Consider the following 16110-nt stretch of genomic DNA (forward strand, 5'->3'; position numbering starts at 1 on the left):
TTTATTAGAATATGAATGGCTGATAAAAATCTCAAATAACATATTAAAAGATATTCAAATCTCAGTATCAATTCAAGACAAGTGCAAATATTTCAATAAAATCACTTTCTAAAATATACATATTGTAATAAAAGCGCTGTAATATTTCACACAGGAGCACACGCCTGGACCAACTGAACAAGCACAGTTAAAAATTTAAACACGTACACCAGCACGATACACAAGGCGCAAGCTTCTTTGGCTTCTTCCTCACCGCCAAAATATTTCACCGACATTACAGAGACGATTGATAAGAGCAACAACCCAATTCCCACTGCAATAATTACCCAAGCCCATGCAGGTAAACCGTCATCTGTGTCTACAAATAAAACAAACAAAAAAATAACATAAAGAAAAAAAACGAGGTGGGCACTGGGCAGTCGGTACTTTGAAAGTGCTGTCGGTACCGGTACTTGGTAAAAAATGTACCGACGATGTCGGTATTCGGTACTATTTCGAAAAAGTAATTCGGTTCTTTGCTGGTGCTCAGTAACAGTACTTTTTGTGCCGCGGATTCTGTTGCAAGTGTAATTTTTTCGGATATCATGAACGATATCAATATGTGAACTCACTCTTTACGACTTTATTGGACGTTTGTAGATTAAAAAAGAACAAAAAACGCTAAAATTGGCATTAAGTTTTAATTAAAATGAAGCTTTAAAAAACATACTACCCAAAACCTTGACGTAATCATTTTAAAAGTACCGAGTACCGGGACCAACTTATATTTCTTGAAAAAAGTAATTCGGTACTTTTTTCAAAACGTACCGCGTTACTGCTCACCTTTATCTACCAGAAAATATCTGCAGGCCCAGATAAGTAAGTAGTGAGACAAAAACGTTGCCTTCAAACTGTATTGAACAGGGCGAGGCTAAAACAAATTTAAAACTTGTGAGTTCTTAAATTTGCAGGAGTTTGTTGAATAACAATTAACTGAACCATCTATACAAGTCTCAGTGTCGTCACACCGACATTCATTGTCGGTGGAACATGAATGGTAGTTGGAATGTGTTGAACAGCCTGATAACATTCCCGGTTAAAAGCTTGTTGTTGCTTAACTATTAGGTTAATTACACAGGTCAATAATAACTAATGTAGGCTTAGACATGTACTTACGGGTGCAGGAATTACTTGCGAAATATACGCAACTGTTGGTGTCGTCGCACCAATCGCACACTTCGTTGTCGTTTACACATGATTCGCAGTTGTAATAATTCGAGCAACCTAATAATAATCCCTCTTTAAAGTGTGCTATTGTTGCACCACATAGCCTACCATGCGCTTACTAGGTCAATAATTACCTAAGTCTAATCGTACTAGAAAGTTCATGTCTGCAAAGTTCATGTTTGCAACATAAGCTACAGGATCACCAAATAACTTTAAAATAAAGTGAAAGCATAAATCGTTTGAACGGCAGGATTTTCGGAAACTAAATTCATTGAAAACTATCTTCGAAATGCACACATCACTGCAATGGCACCTAACCTATGTCGAGGTCACGTCACTTGCAATTATATTGAGATCAATGAAGCAGAATACATCAATCATTTCGGCCCAAGGTTTTCTGATATAATACTAAAGGTGTAAGATAGCATGTTGTAGAAAAAGTACAGATTTCTTACAGACATCCGTTAATGATTGAGGGCAAGCTGATGAACGAAAATAATGACAACTGCCGGTCGCTTCACACCAAAGGCATGGGATGTCATCAGAGGCAACGCAATATGAGCACGAGAAGCTACGAGCTGAACATCGTTCTGAAAAGTAGTTATTACCTACATAAATACTAGCGACAAGTCTTGGCAGTTTGATCAACTTCATTCACCTTCATTTATTTCAAATGACTTCAAGTTGCCTTGATTCCTGGACATGACTGTATTGATGTTCGCTGAACTGACCACATCAAGCCAAACTGCCCAGCAGAAGAACGCGAAAGAACCAACTTGAAAGACATTGCCGGTTTTTCTCATGTTATTGAATAAAAGATCAGTGCTATGTCAAGCAAATTGCTGTTATAGGCTAATAAACCTAACTATTTTCCTAAATAAATGTTTTTTATTTTTTTGACAAAACCTCCATAGCATAGACATGACCTATAGCTCTGCTTAGCTATTGTAATGTCGATTTGAGACTTAGCTCAATATTACACTATTACATTGTCATGCATTTTATCAGTACCGTTAATTTTATCCACGCTTATATCATGGCTTCTGTCACTTTAGTTTTACCGTAATTAAACTAGCCACAAGAAACTTTAATAAAAATGCAGGCTCTTGAAAACATTAATGGAAACTTTTACTCCTTGCTCACTGCAAACTGGATATTTTTAACGTTAAGTTTCTGTTGGCTGGTAGGTGTTACAAGCAAGTCAGGTTTTTGCTATGGTCACATGCGTTATCTTTCTTATTTTTTGTGGTTTTTTTAGTTATAAAATAATTTCTTGTCAAAGCAATGACAGCATTATTTATGTTTTAAGTGCAAAAGAAATTAGTTTTGCAAAGCTACACCTGATGACGCGATCTTCAGCGATGAATACCTACAGCTTAAAGCAAATCACAACTAATCAACCATCTCCATAACAAAACCATCACACGAACACGCAACGATTAAAAAAAGGTGTGTGTCTCGATATGGATAGAAAAAGTTTTCTCGATAAATATCTTATCACCAAGCAGAAGTATGTTGTCAAACAAACCAAGCTAAGCAAAATATTTGCTCTACTATGTGGGATGATTGCCAGGCTAGAAATATATAGGCTACCATCATCAAGGTAACTTCTTTGTTTGGCCGACATTTAAGACGGTTGGTTGAAACAAGCATACATTTACCACAAGGTAGGAAAATAAACCGTTTTAGAAAGTGTAAGATTACAGCTGTGATTTACTATAACTAATTTCATTTGTCTATTTAACTTTAAATGATATTTAATTACCACTGGGCGTCTGAAAACGTGTATTGGTAAAATAAATGATAAATAGATGGGAACAAACTCAGTCACATTAATCAATATAACTGCTACAGTTAGTTTATGGCAAGTATAAATGAATAAAAACTTACAAAGTAAAAAGTCTACACGACACCTTCGATAAATCCCAACGGTAGATGGTTTAATCCTTTTCATGCCCGAATCAAGCTTTTTAATCAAGTATAAAAATTAAAGCGTTTAGTCAAAGTTAATTGTAGTTGTTTATAAGATTTTGATTAATACTTTGGCTTTTCCAATCACAAAGAAATTAAAGAACATCATCAAACATTCGAGGTCAAAGGTGATGTATACAAAGTGAAGTGGTGACGAAGTTAGAGTGCCGCGTTTAAAGTGAGTGTTTGCTTTTAACGGTCACTCAAAGATTGGTTGACAGGTTTGAAGAACTAATGCCGATGATAAAAATGCCAAAATTCGAGGCCTTTGTTAAAACAACTAGCTGTTGTTTGCAATAAAATTACAATAAATTGTTAGGAACAATAGTCCAATCTTCATCAAAATGGCGGCAAAGTTTGTCTATTTTATGATAACATGTATTATAGACGACAGTTCGAAATTACGAATCTCAGGTAATAAGCAATGATTAGCTTTTTTAATTTTTCTCTAATCATCTTTTTGAATCACCTTTGAGAGCAGGCTGCGAAGAAAACGATGATCTTGCTGAAAATGACAGATCTGTACAGGTTTGTTTTACATTTTACAAGCAAAGAAGAATGCGGAAGGTCAACAATCCCAAAATCACTTTGGGCAAAACTTACAAGATCAACCTTCCACACAGTCACCTAAACATTGCGCCAAAGCTTGGCACAGCCACAAAAACTTAAACACTTCTTTGGTACGGTCCCAGCCAAGGCATTTCACGCCCACAAACAATACAATTGCTGCAATGCCAAGCGCAACTAGCACTGAGGCCCCAACCGGAAAAGCGTCTAAAAGAAATGAATGGTAAGTACCGAAGTTAACGATAACATTCAGCATTTGCCGGGTTTCAGTTAAGTGCTGACAGCGCTGCTTAAGATAATTTTCAATGTAGATAAGCACACCAAAGTGTCACCTACATGGTTTCATTAACGTTATAGGAATGGAGCGGACCAACAATTACGTATATAAATGGAAACTTACTGCTGTTGGACGAACAAGAACGGACTTTCGAATCACACAAAGAAAAGGAGCTGACGCAGGTTGAAGTAGCCGGGCATCAAAGGCACGAGTTCTGCTCAATGCATCTCTCGCAAGATGTTGTGTACGGCAGACAATATGCTGTTCGTTACGTAAAAAAGAATTTAACTTAAAACTAATTATGACATCACACATTTGCTTTACCTTCGTCATCATATTTAAACAGTTGTTTTTCATCAGTTTGATTCTTGGTGACTATTTCAATATTCTTTCCGGTAACCGATGTGATGACGATAAATATCATAAAACAAACGTAGCGGCCAACACAGCGTATTATGGCTATAAGTTGGCACCTATGTAGTTGAACCAGGTGAAAACAGTTCTTTCTATTTATGTCATTCAAAACAGACAAAAGCAAAGTAGTTAAGGCTCAACCCCATTCATAAATCATAATTAACAATGAACTTGGGAGTCTGGTACTTTATTTTCTGTAGCCTAACTGGCCCTGACAATTTCTAGCAACTTCACTTCTGACAAACTAAAAAATTTTACTTTCTGTTTACCGTGAATTGAAAACAACTTGCAAAATATGAAACTGCAATGTTCAGGTTTTTGATTGATGAACCTGACATAAGTTTTTCCAATATGGCTATAGCTTATACTCCTATTTAGTGGAGCGGTATCTAGAAACTTTAGTAGTATAGTGGAGCGCATTTTTCTACAAAATAAATTACAGCACTATTTCAAGCTTCCAAAAACTTTAGTAATTTTTTATCTAAAAAATTATAATCCATGCCTCTATCAAATATTGCAAATATTCGATAAATAATAGCTTTCGGAAAAAATAGCTTGAAGCTAGAATCTTCATAACCAAGCCACAATGACAAAGACACATCCAAAATTATATCGATGCCGAACTTTTGTACTCTCATGCAATACTTCAGCGAATCTGCAATCATGATTATATGCACATTAGGTTAATAAGTTATTTGTATGTATATCACCTGCACTCTGCCCATGCTTTTACTGTTGGTCTGCTACTCCGACAATTTTTTGTTTGTCATGTTGATGTTTAATACAGAGCATTTCGAATACTTTTTAGTGGAAACCGCCTATTACAACTCATCAATTTGATTACGAATTTCTTCAAAGCTTACGTGGTGATGATGATGACTTATGGTTACATAAATTTGGTCACAATAAATAAATTTCAAGAAAAATCTTTCTAACATAGCCATTTTGTAGTTGTTTTATCAACTAGATTATATCATCAATATATTGGATTTGATAGTTACTTGTGAAAAATTTTAACATCTTTAAACATTTAACAAACATTGGAAAAACCAAATGAAATTCAGTCGTTTCAAACAATGACTCAGAATCAACCCGTAACGCAACTGCAAAGAATACGAAATACAGTGACCGCCAAACAACACAGCCTACTGGCATCTCTGACATCTTTCTCACCAAAGCAAGCAGCCCACGCTACAATGAGTGTGAACACTATAATAAACAAACCAACGACACCAAGAAGAACGCAGGCCCATGTTGGTAACCCGTCTTGATCTGAAACCAAATTCGAAATTACAGTCGCAAAAGTTCGAGGTTTCAAGTAAAATCTAGAAGAATCAAATTAAGGTTTATTGCTTACGATAGCAATGGTTTGTCGTTGAATCGCACAGTGAGTAGGAATTGACGCAAACTTTCGAGTCATCGCACCAAACGCATCCAAGTCGCTTGCATGACCAGCAGTCTCCTGAAGTCCAACAGCCTAAATTGCAAGGTTCAAGTTGAAGATAACTACAGCATGGAACTCGGTTGACATCATTTACATCCATCCAACTTTACTCTATTTGGTTTTCTTACAATCGCGCTTTAAGTCTCTGCAAGAAGAGGTCAAATGATATTGACAAGTTTTAGTCTCTGCACACCACTGGCATTGAATCTCGTCAAGGCACACCGAACAAGACGAACTATAACCCAAGCAATGATCTAATCAGAAACAAAAAATTGCAAAAAATGACGTTACCTGATAGCATGGCGCATGTGGTCCTAACTTACCATCGTAACTAGCGACTGATCCATTCAAACTGCGATTCAAAGCGGTGCTGGCGTCGGCAAATTTAAAGTGAATGAAGCCGTACAAGAAAATAAGAAAACAAATCTGACACGTGTTTCTAGTTTTAATAGCTGGAACTTCATACATACACTGAGTCAGTTGATGCGAATTCGTACAGTAATTTACAAAAAGCGCTTGAGCTTGTCTTCAGCGTAAATTCTCTGTCTTGTTTGCGGCTACTCTTTGTGTTAAAGAGCTGAAAAATTTAAATATTAAATGCAAGTGCAAACAAGACAGGGCAAACCTGTTCTGGCGATTTCCCGCAATTCTACGGAGCTTATTCCCACGCTGCCATTTGCCTGTTTTGAAACTTTATTTCCCGAACTTCGGGGAAAACTTTCAATTAAAAAAAGTGTGTAAGATCACGTATGTTTTGCAGCTTCTCTCTCTCTCTCTCTCTCTCTCTCTCTCTCTCTCTCTCTCTCTCTCTCTCTCTCTCAAGAACTTGCCACGTATACCCTGATTACGGAGAACTTAGCTAATGTGTAACCAGCAGCTTTACCGAACAACTTCTCTGCATAAGACAAATAATCAAGTATTTCCTATTTCTTTTATCTAAATTTTGCAAACGAATGATATCTCATTAGTATACAAGTGCATTGGTAAAATATTTACAGAGTTAGTTGAGGGCCGCGAGTTATTGAAAAAAATTGAAACTAGTTTGTTGCACGTTCACTTTTCTCTCAGACTTAGTATTTAACTTAGTATATGATGTAGCTCAAACATTTGAAACATTGTAAAACTTACTTTTTCTCTTTTTGCTCTCCTAAAATTCTACCTATTCACGACTTGCTCTGCGGCCTTATCGTTATGGGCTAAGATATGTGAAATGACGTATGCTACACATCAATAGTGATTTTTCCTTGAACACGTGGAAACATATCAAGAATCGAGAAAAAAAAGACAATGCGATTCTTTGTAAGTTTGTAAATTTCCTCAGCGGTTTAGATGGCGTTTTCATCATTTATGGAGATTCCGTTTTTAGCCTGCTTAAACTTTTTCATACAAATGTTTTCGTGGTATATCTTTCGTCACTTTTGAAATTTATTGTTATTTTCACAACTGTTGTCGAAAGTTTTCAAATGTCTTGAACGGTCTGCGATCTTAGCTTAAAGCAACGTATATGCTGGTTGCGTTACGTTTATGTAACTAACATTTAATTATGCATTGCAACATGCATGATATTTACATATACGCACTTTGCTAATATAATTTCAATTCTTGTGCCACAGAGTATATCATATTGGCGACAAAAAAGTAGTAGCCTATATGCAGTAATATAAGTATAAGGGTTAAAAATGAGAAAAATTGTAAACAACTTTACAGAACCATCTCTCTGCAATGAGCACGGATGACCAAACTAATTGCAACTCTTTTGTTTGTAGCCTACTTGTCAGCAAGCGATGTCTCACACAATTTATCGGCAAACATTTACAAAGTAGATTGGCATCACGTGACGTTCAAAAATGTAAAGACACTGTACGGCATATTTTCTTTACTCTCACAACTGCGAATTTTCTGTAAATGATGGATCCTTACTGACCAAGCTCGAAACCTATTCATCAATTGTTTCTCGGACCCGGGTGGTGAAATCACGGAGAGTGGAGATAAGATCATACCATTTACGAGCAGTCTTGACACCTTTCTTTAAATCTTCGGCAGTTACGGAGCTTGCGGCTTCGACAATCTAGAAACGTTTCATAACATTACTTTTCTGGTTTACGTCATACTTTCTTTAATTAGCCTACCTTTTCTTTTATCTTATTTTTGCCCTTTTTCGAAGTTTTTTCTTCCTCAGAGTCGCTGTTTCCGAAAGTTTCCATGGCGATTTCTTCGACTTTTCCAGAAGCTTTTTTCTTATTTTTGCGAATCGGTTTTTCTTTAATCGAAATTTCGCTTTCGTCGTCGTCAGTGTTTCCAGACACTTCTAAAATAATTTCATCGACTTTTCTAGAAGTTTTTTCCTTATTTTTGCGATTTGGTTTGCCACTTGTAGAAGTTCCATCTTCAACATTGTCAATACTTCCTGAAGTTTTGACGACGCTTTCATGAGTTTTACGAGAAGTTTTTTTCTTGTATTCGCGAAATGATTTATCACTAATCGAAGTTGGATCTTCATCGTCGTCGGTGCTGTCAGAAACCTCTAACACACTTTTATCGACTATTCTAGAATTTTTTTTCTTATTTTTGTGAGTCGGCTTTTTATTGATCGAAATTTCGTCTTCACTGTTGTCAGTGCTATCAGAAACTTCAACTACACTTTCGTCAACTTTTCTAGAATTTGTTTTCCTGGTTTTGCGAACTGGTTTGTCTCTAATCGAAATTTCGTCGTCATCTTTGGAAGAGTCGTTGTCAGCGCCGCAAGTAAAAACGCAATAGCCACGATGTATAGGCTACACATCATAAACACCAACAACTCTATTCCTATGCAGCCCAATGTAACATATGCCACAATCCAAGCCAGTTGTTAAACTTTGGTGTTATCTGTAAAACATAAACTTTTTTCATGAAGTTTAAACAATTTGACTAATTTTTACTACTGGCTGGCCGACTAACAACTGACTGGTTTTGCTTTATGTAAGAAAATTAGCTGAGATTGACGGCCGTTAAATTTTCCAGAAAAAAACACATTTATGACACTGATGAAGTTGGTTATACTAAGTTATCAGTGTTATCACTGATGAAAATGGAAAATAGTCATGCTTAGCTCACCAGCAGAGTCAGTTGAATAACTGTTTCTTTTCAAGTCGCACAATTCTATCTAGTCAACACAAATCGACGTGTTGAAACACCAAAAGCAAACATTTTTTTCAGAACATTTTGTGAAGAAACCAGTCCATGACGAACAATCTATAATAAAAACATTGATCATTGCAAATAATTTTGGCACCAAAATTGCATTGTGATGTCAAACTTGCATTAAGTATTAGGCTACGTCACCTTGTTCGATTTCTTTAAGCTGAGAATCTTCAAGGCTGTGGTTTCTGGAAACAACTTCAATGCTTTTTGTAACAACTTCTGTAAGTCCAACAACGAAAATCATAACCAGTAGAACATGCATCATCATTGAAAATTGTTTTTTTTTGATTTTGTTAAGTTGCTGTATAGACCGTATGAATAAAATAAATTTATCAAAACATAACTTTTTCTTTCATTTCTTCATTAGTTATAAAAAGACAGCCCTATGAACTTTTTATAGCAAAACTAATTTCAAGATGTTCTGTAGTCTGCAGCGTAGATAATGCTCTGAGGAAATCCTTTTTGCAAGTTCTTGCAAAAAAAAAGAATGCAAACGAGGGCTTTACACGTAAGTGTCGGTTGAGAAATATTCAATCCAAGTTGGTGGGTAAACTTTTAATTCCGACTATATTGTTATCAGAATATTTGGACAATGATAAAGTTGTTTGAGGAGAATAACAGACAGTTGGTGCAGTATACTTCGTACTTTGCGCCAAAGAACATGTCAAAATTTAATAGAAAAATGAAGGACCCTAATTTTTTTTTAACAGCTCTGTAAACTATAAAAATTATTTCTACACTTAAAAGGCAAACTTTGTCAATAATTAAGCTTAAGTTGCCCTTTTAGAACTAAGACTGAAATTCATTCTTAGGTAAATTTTTATGTTTTTCTTCCACTGCAAGGCAAGTATGGTAGCAAAAAAGCGCTAAACTTTTTAGGTTCGTTAAAAGCTTTATGATACAATAAAAAATCAGTACGCCGTCATAAGCAAAGCGTTTATTGGTTACAAGGTGCGCTCTATATTATACTTATCACAATTGAAAGAATGATATCAGCGAAATGTTAATGGTACAAAATTCATGTGGTGTGGTAACCGTTGAAAGCAAAACAGTATAAGTCAATAAATGGAAAAGAAACGTCAGGTTTTGTTTATTAACTATCGAGTTGTTAAAACTATAACAAAAATCCCATTAATTTGATCTGCTTTAAAGTCTCAGGAATGACTCGCAAATCAAGTCATCCCTGCCATACCAACCAGTAAAATATCAACGATGCGACCAAGGACCAGATAGAACAATTAAACCACTGGCCTGGTCACGACAACACAGCCAACCTGACAGAAGTGGCGAACCGTTGCGGGAGCTCCTAGAGCTGCTGGCCCCAAGACCATCCTGAGGGGTTGAAGTAGATTTCGAGAAGTTGAGAGTTGAGAGGTGTTCCTTACAGTTTAACCAACCATTAACGGCTGCATACTTGAATTTTGCCTTTTTAAGTCCAGAATCAGGTTGTGCGCCAGTCGCAGAACCACAATATGCCATGCAGATCTAGCGAAAACTAACGGTTTCATTAGATCACTTTTTCACGTGACAAAAAAACTATTTAATTTCTGACTTGATTGCAATCATAATGGTTTTAACATCCAACAGGTTTTGAATTAACGACAGCTTGACAAATACAAAGAGCAGTTCAGCGTAAACTGACACCAACAAACTGCAAAACATTTCTTAACGTTACAGAAAAGAGTAAATTTTTTTTGTTATGTTGCTGTTAAAAATGGTGCTGCCTGACAAGAACGTGCCAGACGCGCTTCCCACAAACTTAGACATGAAACTGTGATTTATTCTTTTATGCGTTTTGCGATAAATCACAGTTAAACGCTTTTCGGGATAGCAATCAGCTTTTAGTGAAACTAGATTAAGTGATTGGAAAGTGAATCTCAGAACAACGGGTAACTAGGATCACCACAAGAAATCGAGTAACAAACCGCCTTGCAATTACACTCCAGTAACAAAGCAACTTCATTAATTGTTTGCCTGAAGCTTGTCACAATACAACAGTTGATCGCCAGCTGTCAGCATAGAGTGGTGTGAGTTTACTATCGTGGGAATGGCGTATTAGTGACGTCATTCGTTTGGGCAGGAATTCGGGAACAAGGTTGCGGTTTAAGTTTGAAAGTTAACACAAATACTGTGAATTAACTGGCAAGCAGTAGGAGTAAAACTAGGAGCATCTTCACTGATGGAGGAAATAAAATGCCTTTTGGCAAGGATAAGAATGAAAGACGTTGTGTGACCTGAAAAATTGTTCAATGCTGAAGTAAGGGTGAAACTGGGAAACACATTGCAGATGCTTTGAAGTAAGACAGCTGGACCGCATGTAACTGTGGTGATTAGAAGATGATTTTCAACGTATTTCGCAACCGTTGTCCTTGGACTTAGAAAAGCCTCTACGTTGCTTGATATTGAAGGTCGCTGTATTATATGCAAATGTTAGTAAGTGGCTTGCAGTCATTTTATGACTTTTGGGGCATCCCCATTGGAATTTGCAGACGCGTGATGATGCCGCGCGAACGTCTCCGCCACTATCAGTGGAAAGACGAGGCTGGCTTCCGTGTAAACCTGGAACACAAATTGAACAAAGTTGTCGATCTGAGATGGCAATCATAAACTCATCTCTGAGATAACTCTCCAATCTCATCCAGAATTACTTTCACTGGCGTGGCATCCATCCTGATCTTTCCCCATGACACTGCCTCGTCTGGCCTGGCTCCGGAGTCGGAGCCATCAAATTCCTGAGCGGTGTTTATGAAAACAGAAAAATTTGCTCCGTTTCTCTAGAAAAAAATAAAATAAAGGTCATCTGTGGATGGGGAGTTTGAATTCTTGAGGTCGAATCCTATTCTTCCACGCACCATGAGGTTGGCGTTGCAGATGTGGTGCTTTATAAGTCCTCCTCCAAGAATGATCATCCCTGTGTGCGCCGCATACACGGCTTGGCTGTTCATCAAACGAATATCTACGACATGGAATAGTAGAACTGTTACGTTACAAATAGCAGAAGAAAGAAACACATCTCCCAAACAAGGAATCATGTCGTTAAAATATCAGAAGTGTTTTACAGTTTTCGCTTAGTTGTTAATTCAGCAAGACAATAAAATTAATTTCAAATTCAATTGTTCAATAAAGCTCATTTCACCTTCTACAATATCAATAACTAGCCCGGGATTTTTGTAAGAATGAAAGTATAACATGTCTCCGATTGAACCATCTGTCAAGCCAGGACTGAAAACAGGAATGTCGTTCTGCAAGAAATATAGAGTATAACAGGTCACACAATAGCACATTGCAAAACCCATAACAGACAGCATATATGTTATAAACAGCAGGCAATTGACTATTGTCGAACCATTCACAGCAATGTTTGAATTAATTATCTTAACCTTTTTTCAGAGTTATTATTCCAAAAAGTTAATAATAACTAATCATATAACACTATTGTATTTTGAGTCCGATGACCATGCTAAGTGATAACCTTTCATCGTTTATAGCACTATCGTAATTGGTTGTTTATGTAATTGTTTTTATTGTGCTGTAAACATTATGCATTAACTGTGAGTCCATAGTTAACGGAGATAACCAAACGGAAGTTGTAAAAATATTATTAACGCAACGTGTACCTTCACAGATCATTCCATTAGTACATCATTGTTAGTTAGCAATCACAACCAACCTTGTAACACCAGTAGTAGACAGAATCAGGGTTATCTATCTCTTTGCCTAGTCTGCGAATAACTTTGGACGGTGTCCATTTCACATTTTGCTCATTCTGTTCTACCAACATTTGGTCAAATATTGGAATGATCCAATCCTCAAAAAGGCAATAATTGTTGTTTGGGACAAGCAAATTTCCTATTCTAGGGCACAAAGAAACAGTTTTACTTGAATTCATTTGCAGATAAAATAAAACTTTGAATATGAATCTGATTCAAGTTTGCCAAGAGCGGAATTTGAACTCCAGGGGTTCCAGATTTCCAAGGAGCGGTGTCGAATGTAAAACCAAAGTTGTATTAAGCAAATGTGAGCAACTTTCAGCCTTATTCAGCTGTACCAAGATTAGCATCACACTTTTCGCTCCCATAATCAATTGCGAAAAATAAACGATGTATTGTGTATGATACAAAATCACAATCACCATATACATTACACAATACACATTTCCAGCTTGATATTGTGAAATATGTCTCTCATATAGCCTATATATATAAATATATACAATAAAAACTGAGATAAATATTATGGAAAACCGATCAAGCACTGGAGTATTGTATGCACCACTTAATCTTACACTTGTATCTTATTGCAGTTATTTTCAACATGAGGTATTTGCAACAATTATGTGTTCGCATTCACACATCTGCCTGATCTACTATGACAACTACAGTATATCCCAAACATAGAGTAACCATTATCGCACCGATTAATCCCTTTACACCGCAGCTCTTTTCCTTTAAGTGCAAACTCTCCCAGGTAGGTTGGTGCCATACATTTTATAAAATCTTCCTCAACCCCACCGGCAGTCGTGACGATACAATCGACGAGATTGTGTTGCGCAAGGAATCGAAGAGTGCTTCTCATACCTTTGAGTTTGAAGAAATGTGGCGTGAAAACTACCACGAAGGATTGACTTTAACACATTATGGGGTTTCCTTCTGTGTTTTGGTTATTAATAAGGAAAACTTGGCGAATAATCTTGAACACCAATATTCTTAGTTGCACATTCATTCATATTTTTAGCTCAAACATTTAATTGGGAAAACATAAAATGAATTTTTTAAATGATAATAAATAACATATAAATGATAAGAAATAACATTTCGTTCAGTTTAAATTTACCTTACCGGCTGATATCAAATTGGATGTGTAGCCGAGAAAAATCGTGCAATTTGATCTTTTTCTTTTGATCGGATTCAACTCAACTTTGTTTGCATTTTCTTCACTCAATGCTTCGCCACGTTTTGCAATCTGCAAAAAAGATGGCTCTAAAACGCAGCGTTACCAGATCAAAAAATTCATTGTTTTTGGGTGAGAAATCCGCCGCACAACAAGATGAAACAATAGACATTATATTGTACATGCAATTAATTTTAACCTTCCACAGACTTAGCAAACTTCCCAATCTGGTAACTTTGAACCAAGCGCATGATTTTTATTAGGAAAAAATATTGCCTGGCTTTATGACAATCCATAGTGGAAAGTGTAACACCTGCAAAGACGAGTGTCATCAACATGCACGCCGAACATTTTTATGTTCACGACAATTTATAATAGATAGGCTTAAACAAACAATTGAAGCTTCCAAGCCACCATCACCAAAACTTGAGGCTTTGCACGCACAAGTGTTCAACGAAAAGTGCCATACATATCCCGACTGATACTTTTCAGTCGGGATAACAATATGCAAATAGGCTAGAGCTTATCACCATTTTGTTAATTTCTTCCACAGCAAGTCCAAAGTTAGTCGCTTGGAATCCAGATGTCCGATATGAGTTGAGGATTTCATGGTAATCAATTCCCTTGTTGAAATCGTATCCAGAAACCGTTAAGGATCCTTCCGGCATGTTTTCACTTTTAACTAAAACTGCATTAACTGCGTCATCTGGGGCGGCCATCTTGCCAATGGCAGAACAATGCAAGATTGTCTAATTAATTTCAAGTGAAATTGTTGATAAACTTGAATGACCTGCCAAATGGTAAAAGTTGCGTTAAGAAATTTATCAATGGCTCTTCTTTTAAAAGTTGAAAATCGGCGGAACAGCCGAAAATCGGGGCCCGCATACGCTAGCCTAGTAAAGTAGCTGTCATCAGCAAGGGCTTTGCCACTTTTTCCTGCTCGTTAATTGTTCGTGAGCTTGTGTTTTATTGTTCTATAACTACAACGGCTAGCATCCTAACCTTCGCTCTGCACAGTCCATCGCGAAAAATAAACAATACGATAAATAAAACAAACTGCGCTCTAAACAGGGAACCCTCCAAACTGTCAAACCAAAGATCACAGTCAAGCGAAAAACCACATGCTTTATGATTGATAAATATTAATTCATAACAATCGTGCAAATATATTTTAAATTACGTAGACTTATTGCTTATTACAAGATAATTTTTTAAACTTAGTGAACTTTTAACTCATTTTATTTTTCTTATATTTTTGTATGTTTACTATCAACAGAACTGCTAAAAATAGACATATACCTGATGCGAAGTATTGCTACAAATGACAGGAAACATAGGGAATCCCCCTTATTGACACCTAAATTATGAAATGACATTTTCAGAAAAAGTTTTGTAAGTTTAAACTTTAACCAATGAAAATATTGCACATTCATTTACTGAACTGCTCGTGCTCAACAACAACCACTGCTTCTAACTCTTTTAATGATAATAAATGTTTATTGAAGACAGTTGCATGTACAGAAACACGGTAAAATTTGGTCATAGAGAGACATCAATGAAAAGTGTCTTTGTGCATCCTTGTCTAAAGACCACTGACGTCGCTCCTATAAACAAAATGCGGTCAAAAATGCACAAAATCACAACGAATCTTTGTCTGTAAATATAAATGAAGCTTTACCGCAATCTAGTAGTTAAGGTAAATATTCTGGTAAAAAATGGCTATTTCACAAGAGAAATTCCTCAGAAACCACATAACCTATCCTATAAAATGATTTTTAATTACGACAGATAAGTAGGCAATTAAGACTCATAGGTAGAGCAAATATAAAAACTAAACGATACCAAAAAACCTTTAAAATGCAAACCTTTTGATATTATCACAATCATTTTCAATGTCATTGAAGCCTGCGTAATAAGAATGTTTTCTAAATTTTAGTTCTTGTGTTGGTTCTTATAAGCTATTTATCCGCCTCATTATTTTAGAACAATTTTCCAAAACGTGCCTTTTTAATGGAAAACAATAATATTTTTAAACGATGAAAGAGACACTTCCGTTTTGGAACTTGTTTTTTACCGTTATGTTTCTAAAAATTCTTTAAACCAGACATTATACATTTTATCAAATACTCGATTCTCTACGAAAATCAAGTTCCACCCCTAA

The 16110-nt window shown here is 36.2% G+C and overlaps 3 protein-coding genes across 4 annotated transcripts; all 3 read right to left on the reverse strand.

The window, feature by feature from the left end:
• Positions 1–25: 25 nt before the first annotated feature.
• LOC143469405 (uncharacterized) lies at positions 26–2074 on the reverse strand. Of its 2 annotated transcripts, XM_076967087.1 has the most exons (4): positions 1865–2074; positions 1662–1796; positions 1156–1263; positions 26–358 (listed from the first exon to the last, which is right to left on the reverse strand). In XM_076967087.1, exons 1-4 carry the CDS (start codon positions 2007–2009, stop codon positions 147–149), a joined length of 600 nt encoding a protein of 199 aa, XP_076823202.1. In that variant the 5' UTR covers positions 2010–2074; the 3' UTR covers positions 26–146. The 2 variants fall into 2 exon arrangements, with proteins under 2 accessions (XP_076823202.1, XP_076823203.1); XM_076967088.1 differs by lacking the exon at positions 1662–1796.
• A 5261-nt stretch (positions 2075–7335) lies between these two features.
• On the reverse strand, positions 7336–10390 carry LOC143468602 (uncharacterized). The gene is made up of 3 exons (XM_076965932.1): positions 10334–10390; positions 8009–8653; positions 7336–7947 (listed from the first exon to the last, which is right to left on the reverse strand). Exons 1-3 carry the CDS (start codon positions 10388–10390, stop codon positions 7816–7818), a joined length of 834 nt encoding a protein of 277 aa, XP_076822047.1. The 3' UTR covers positions 7336–7815.
• On the reverse strand, positions 9982–14759 carry LOC143469380 (deoxyhypusine synthase-like). The gene is made up of 8 exons (XM_076967056.1): positions 14480–14759; positions 13898–14021; positions 13474–13636; positions 12730–12913; positions 12196–12301; positions 11912–12015; positions 11708–11833; positions 9982–11618 (listed from the first exon to the last, which is right to left on the reverse strand). The coding sequence occupies exons 1-8, from the start codon at positions 14666–14668 to the stop codon at positions 11508–11510; spliced, it is 1107 nt and encodes a 368-aa protein (XP_076823171.1). The 5' UTR covers positions 14669–14759; the 3' UTR covers positions 9982–11507.
• Between the last annotated feature and the right edge of the window lie 1351 nt (positions 14760–16110).

Source organism: Clavelina lepadiformis, chromosome 8 (genome assembly GCF_947623445.1).
Source record: "Clavelina lepadiformis chromosome 8, kaClaLepa1.1, whole genome shotgun sequence".
Lineage (NCBI taxonomy): Eukaryota > Metazoa > Chordata > Ascidiacea > Aplousobranchia > Clavelinidae > Clavelina > Clavelina lepadiformis.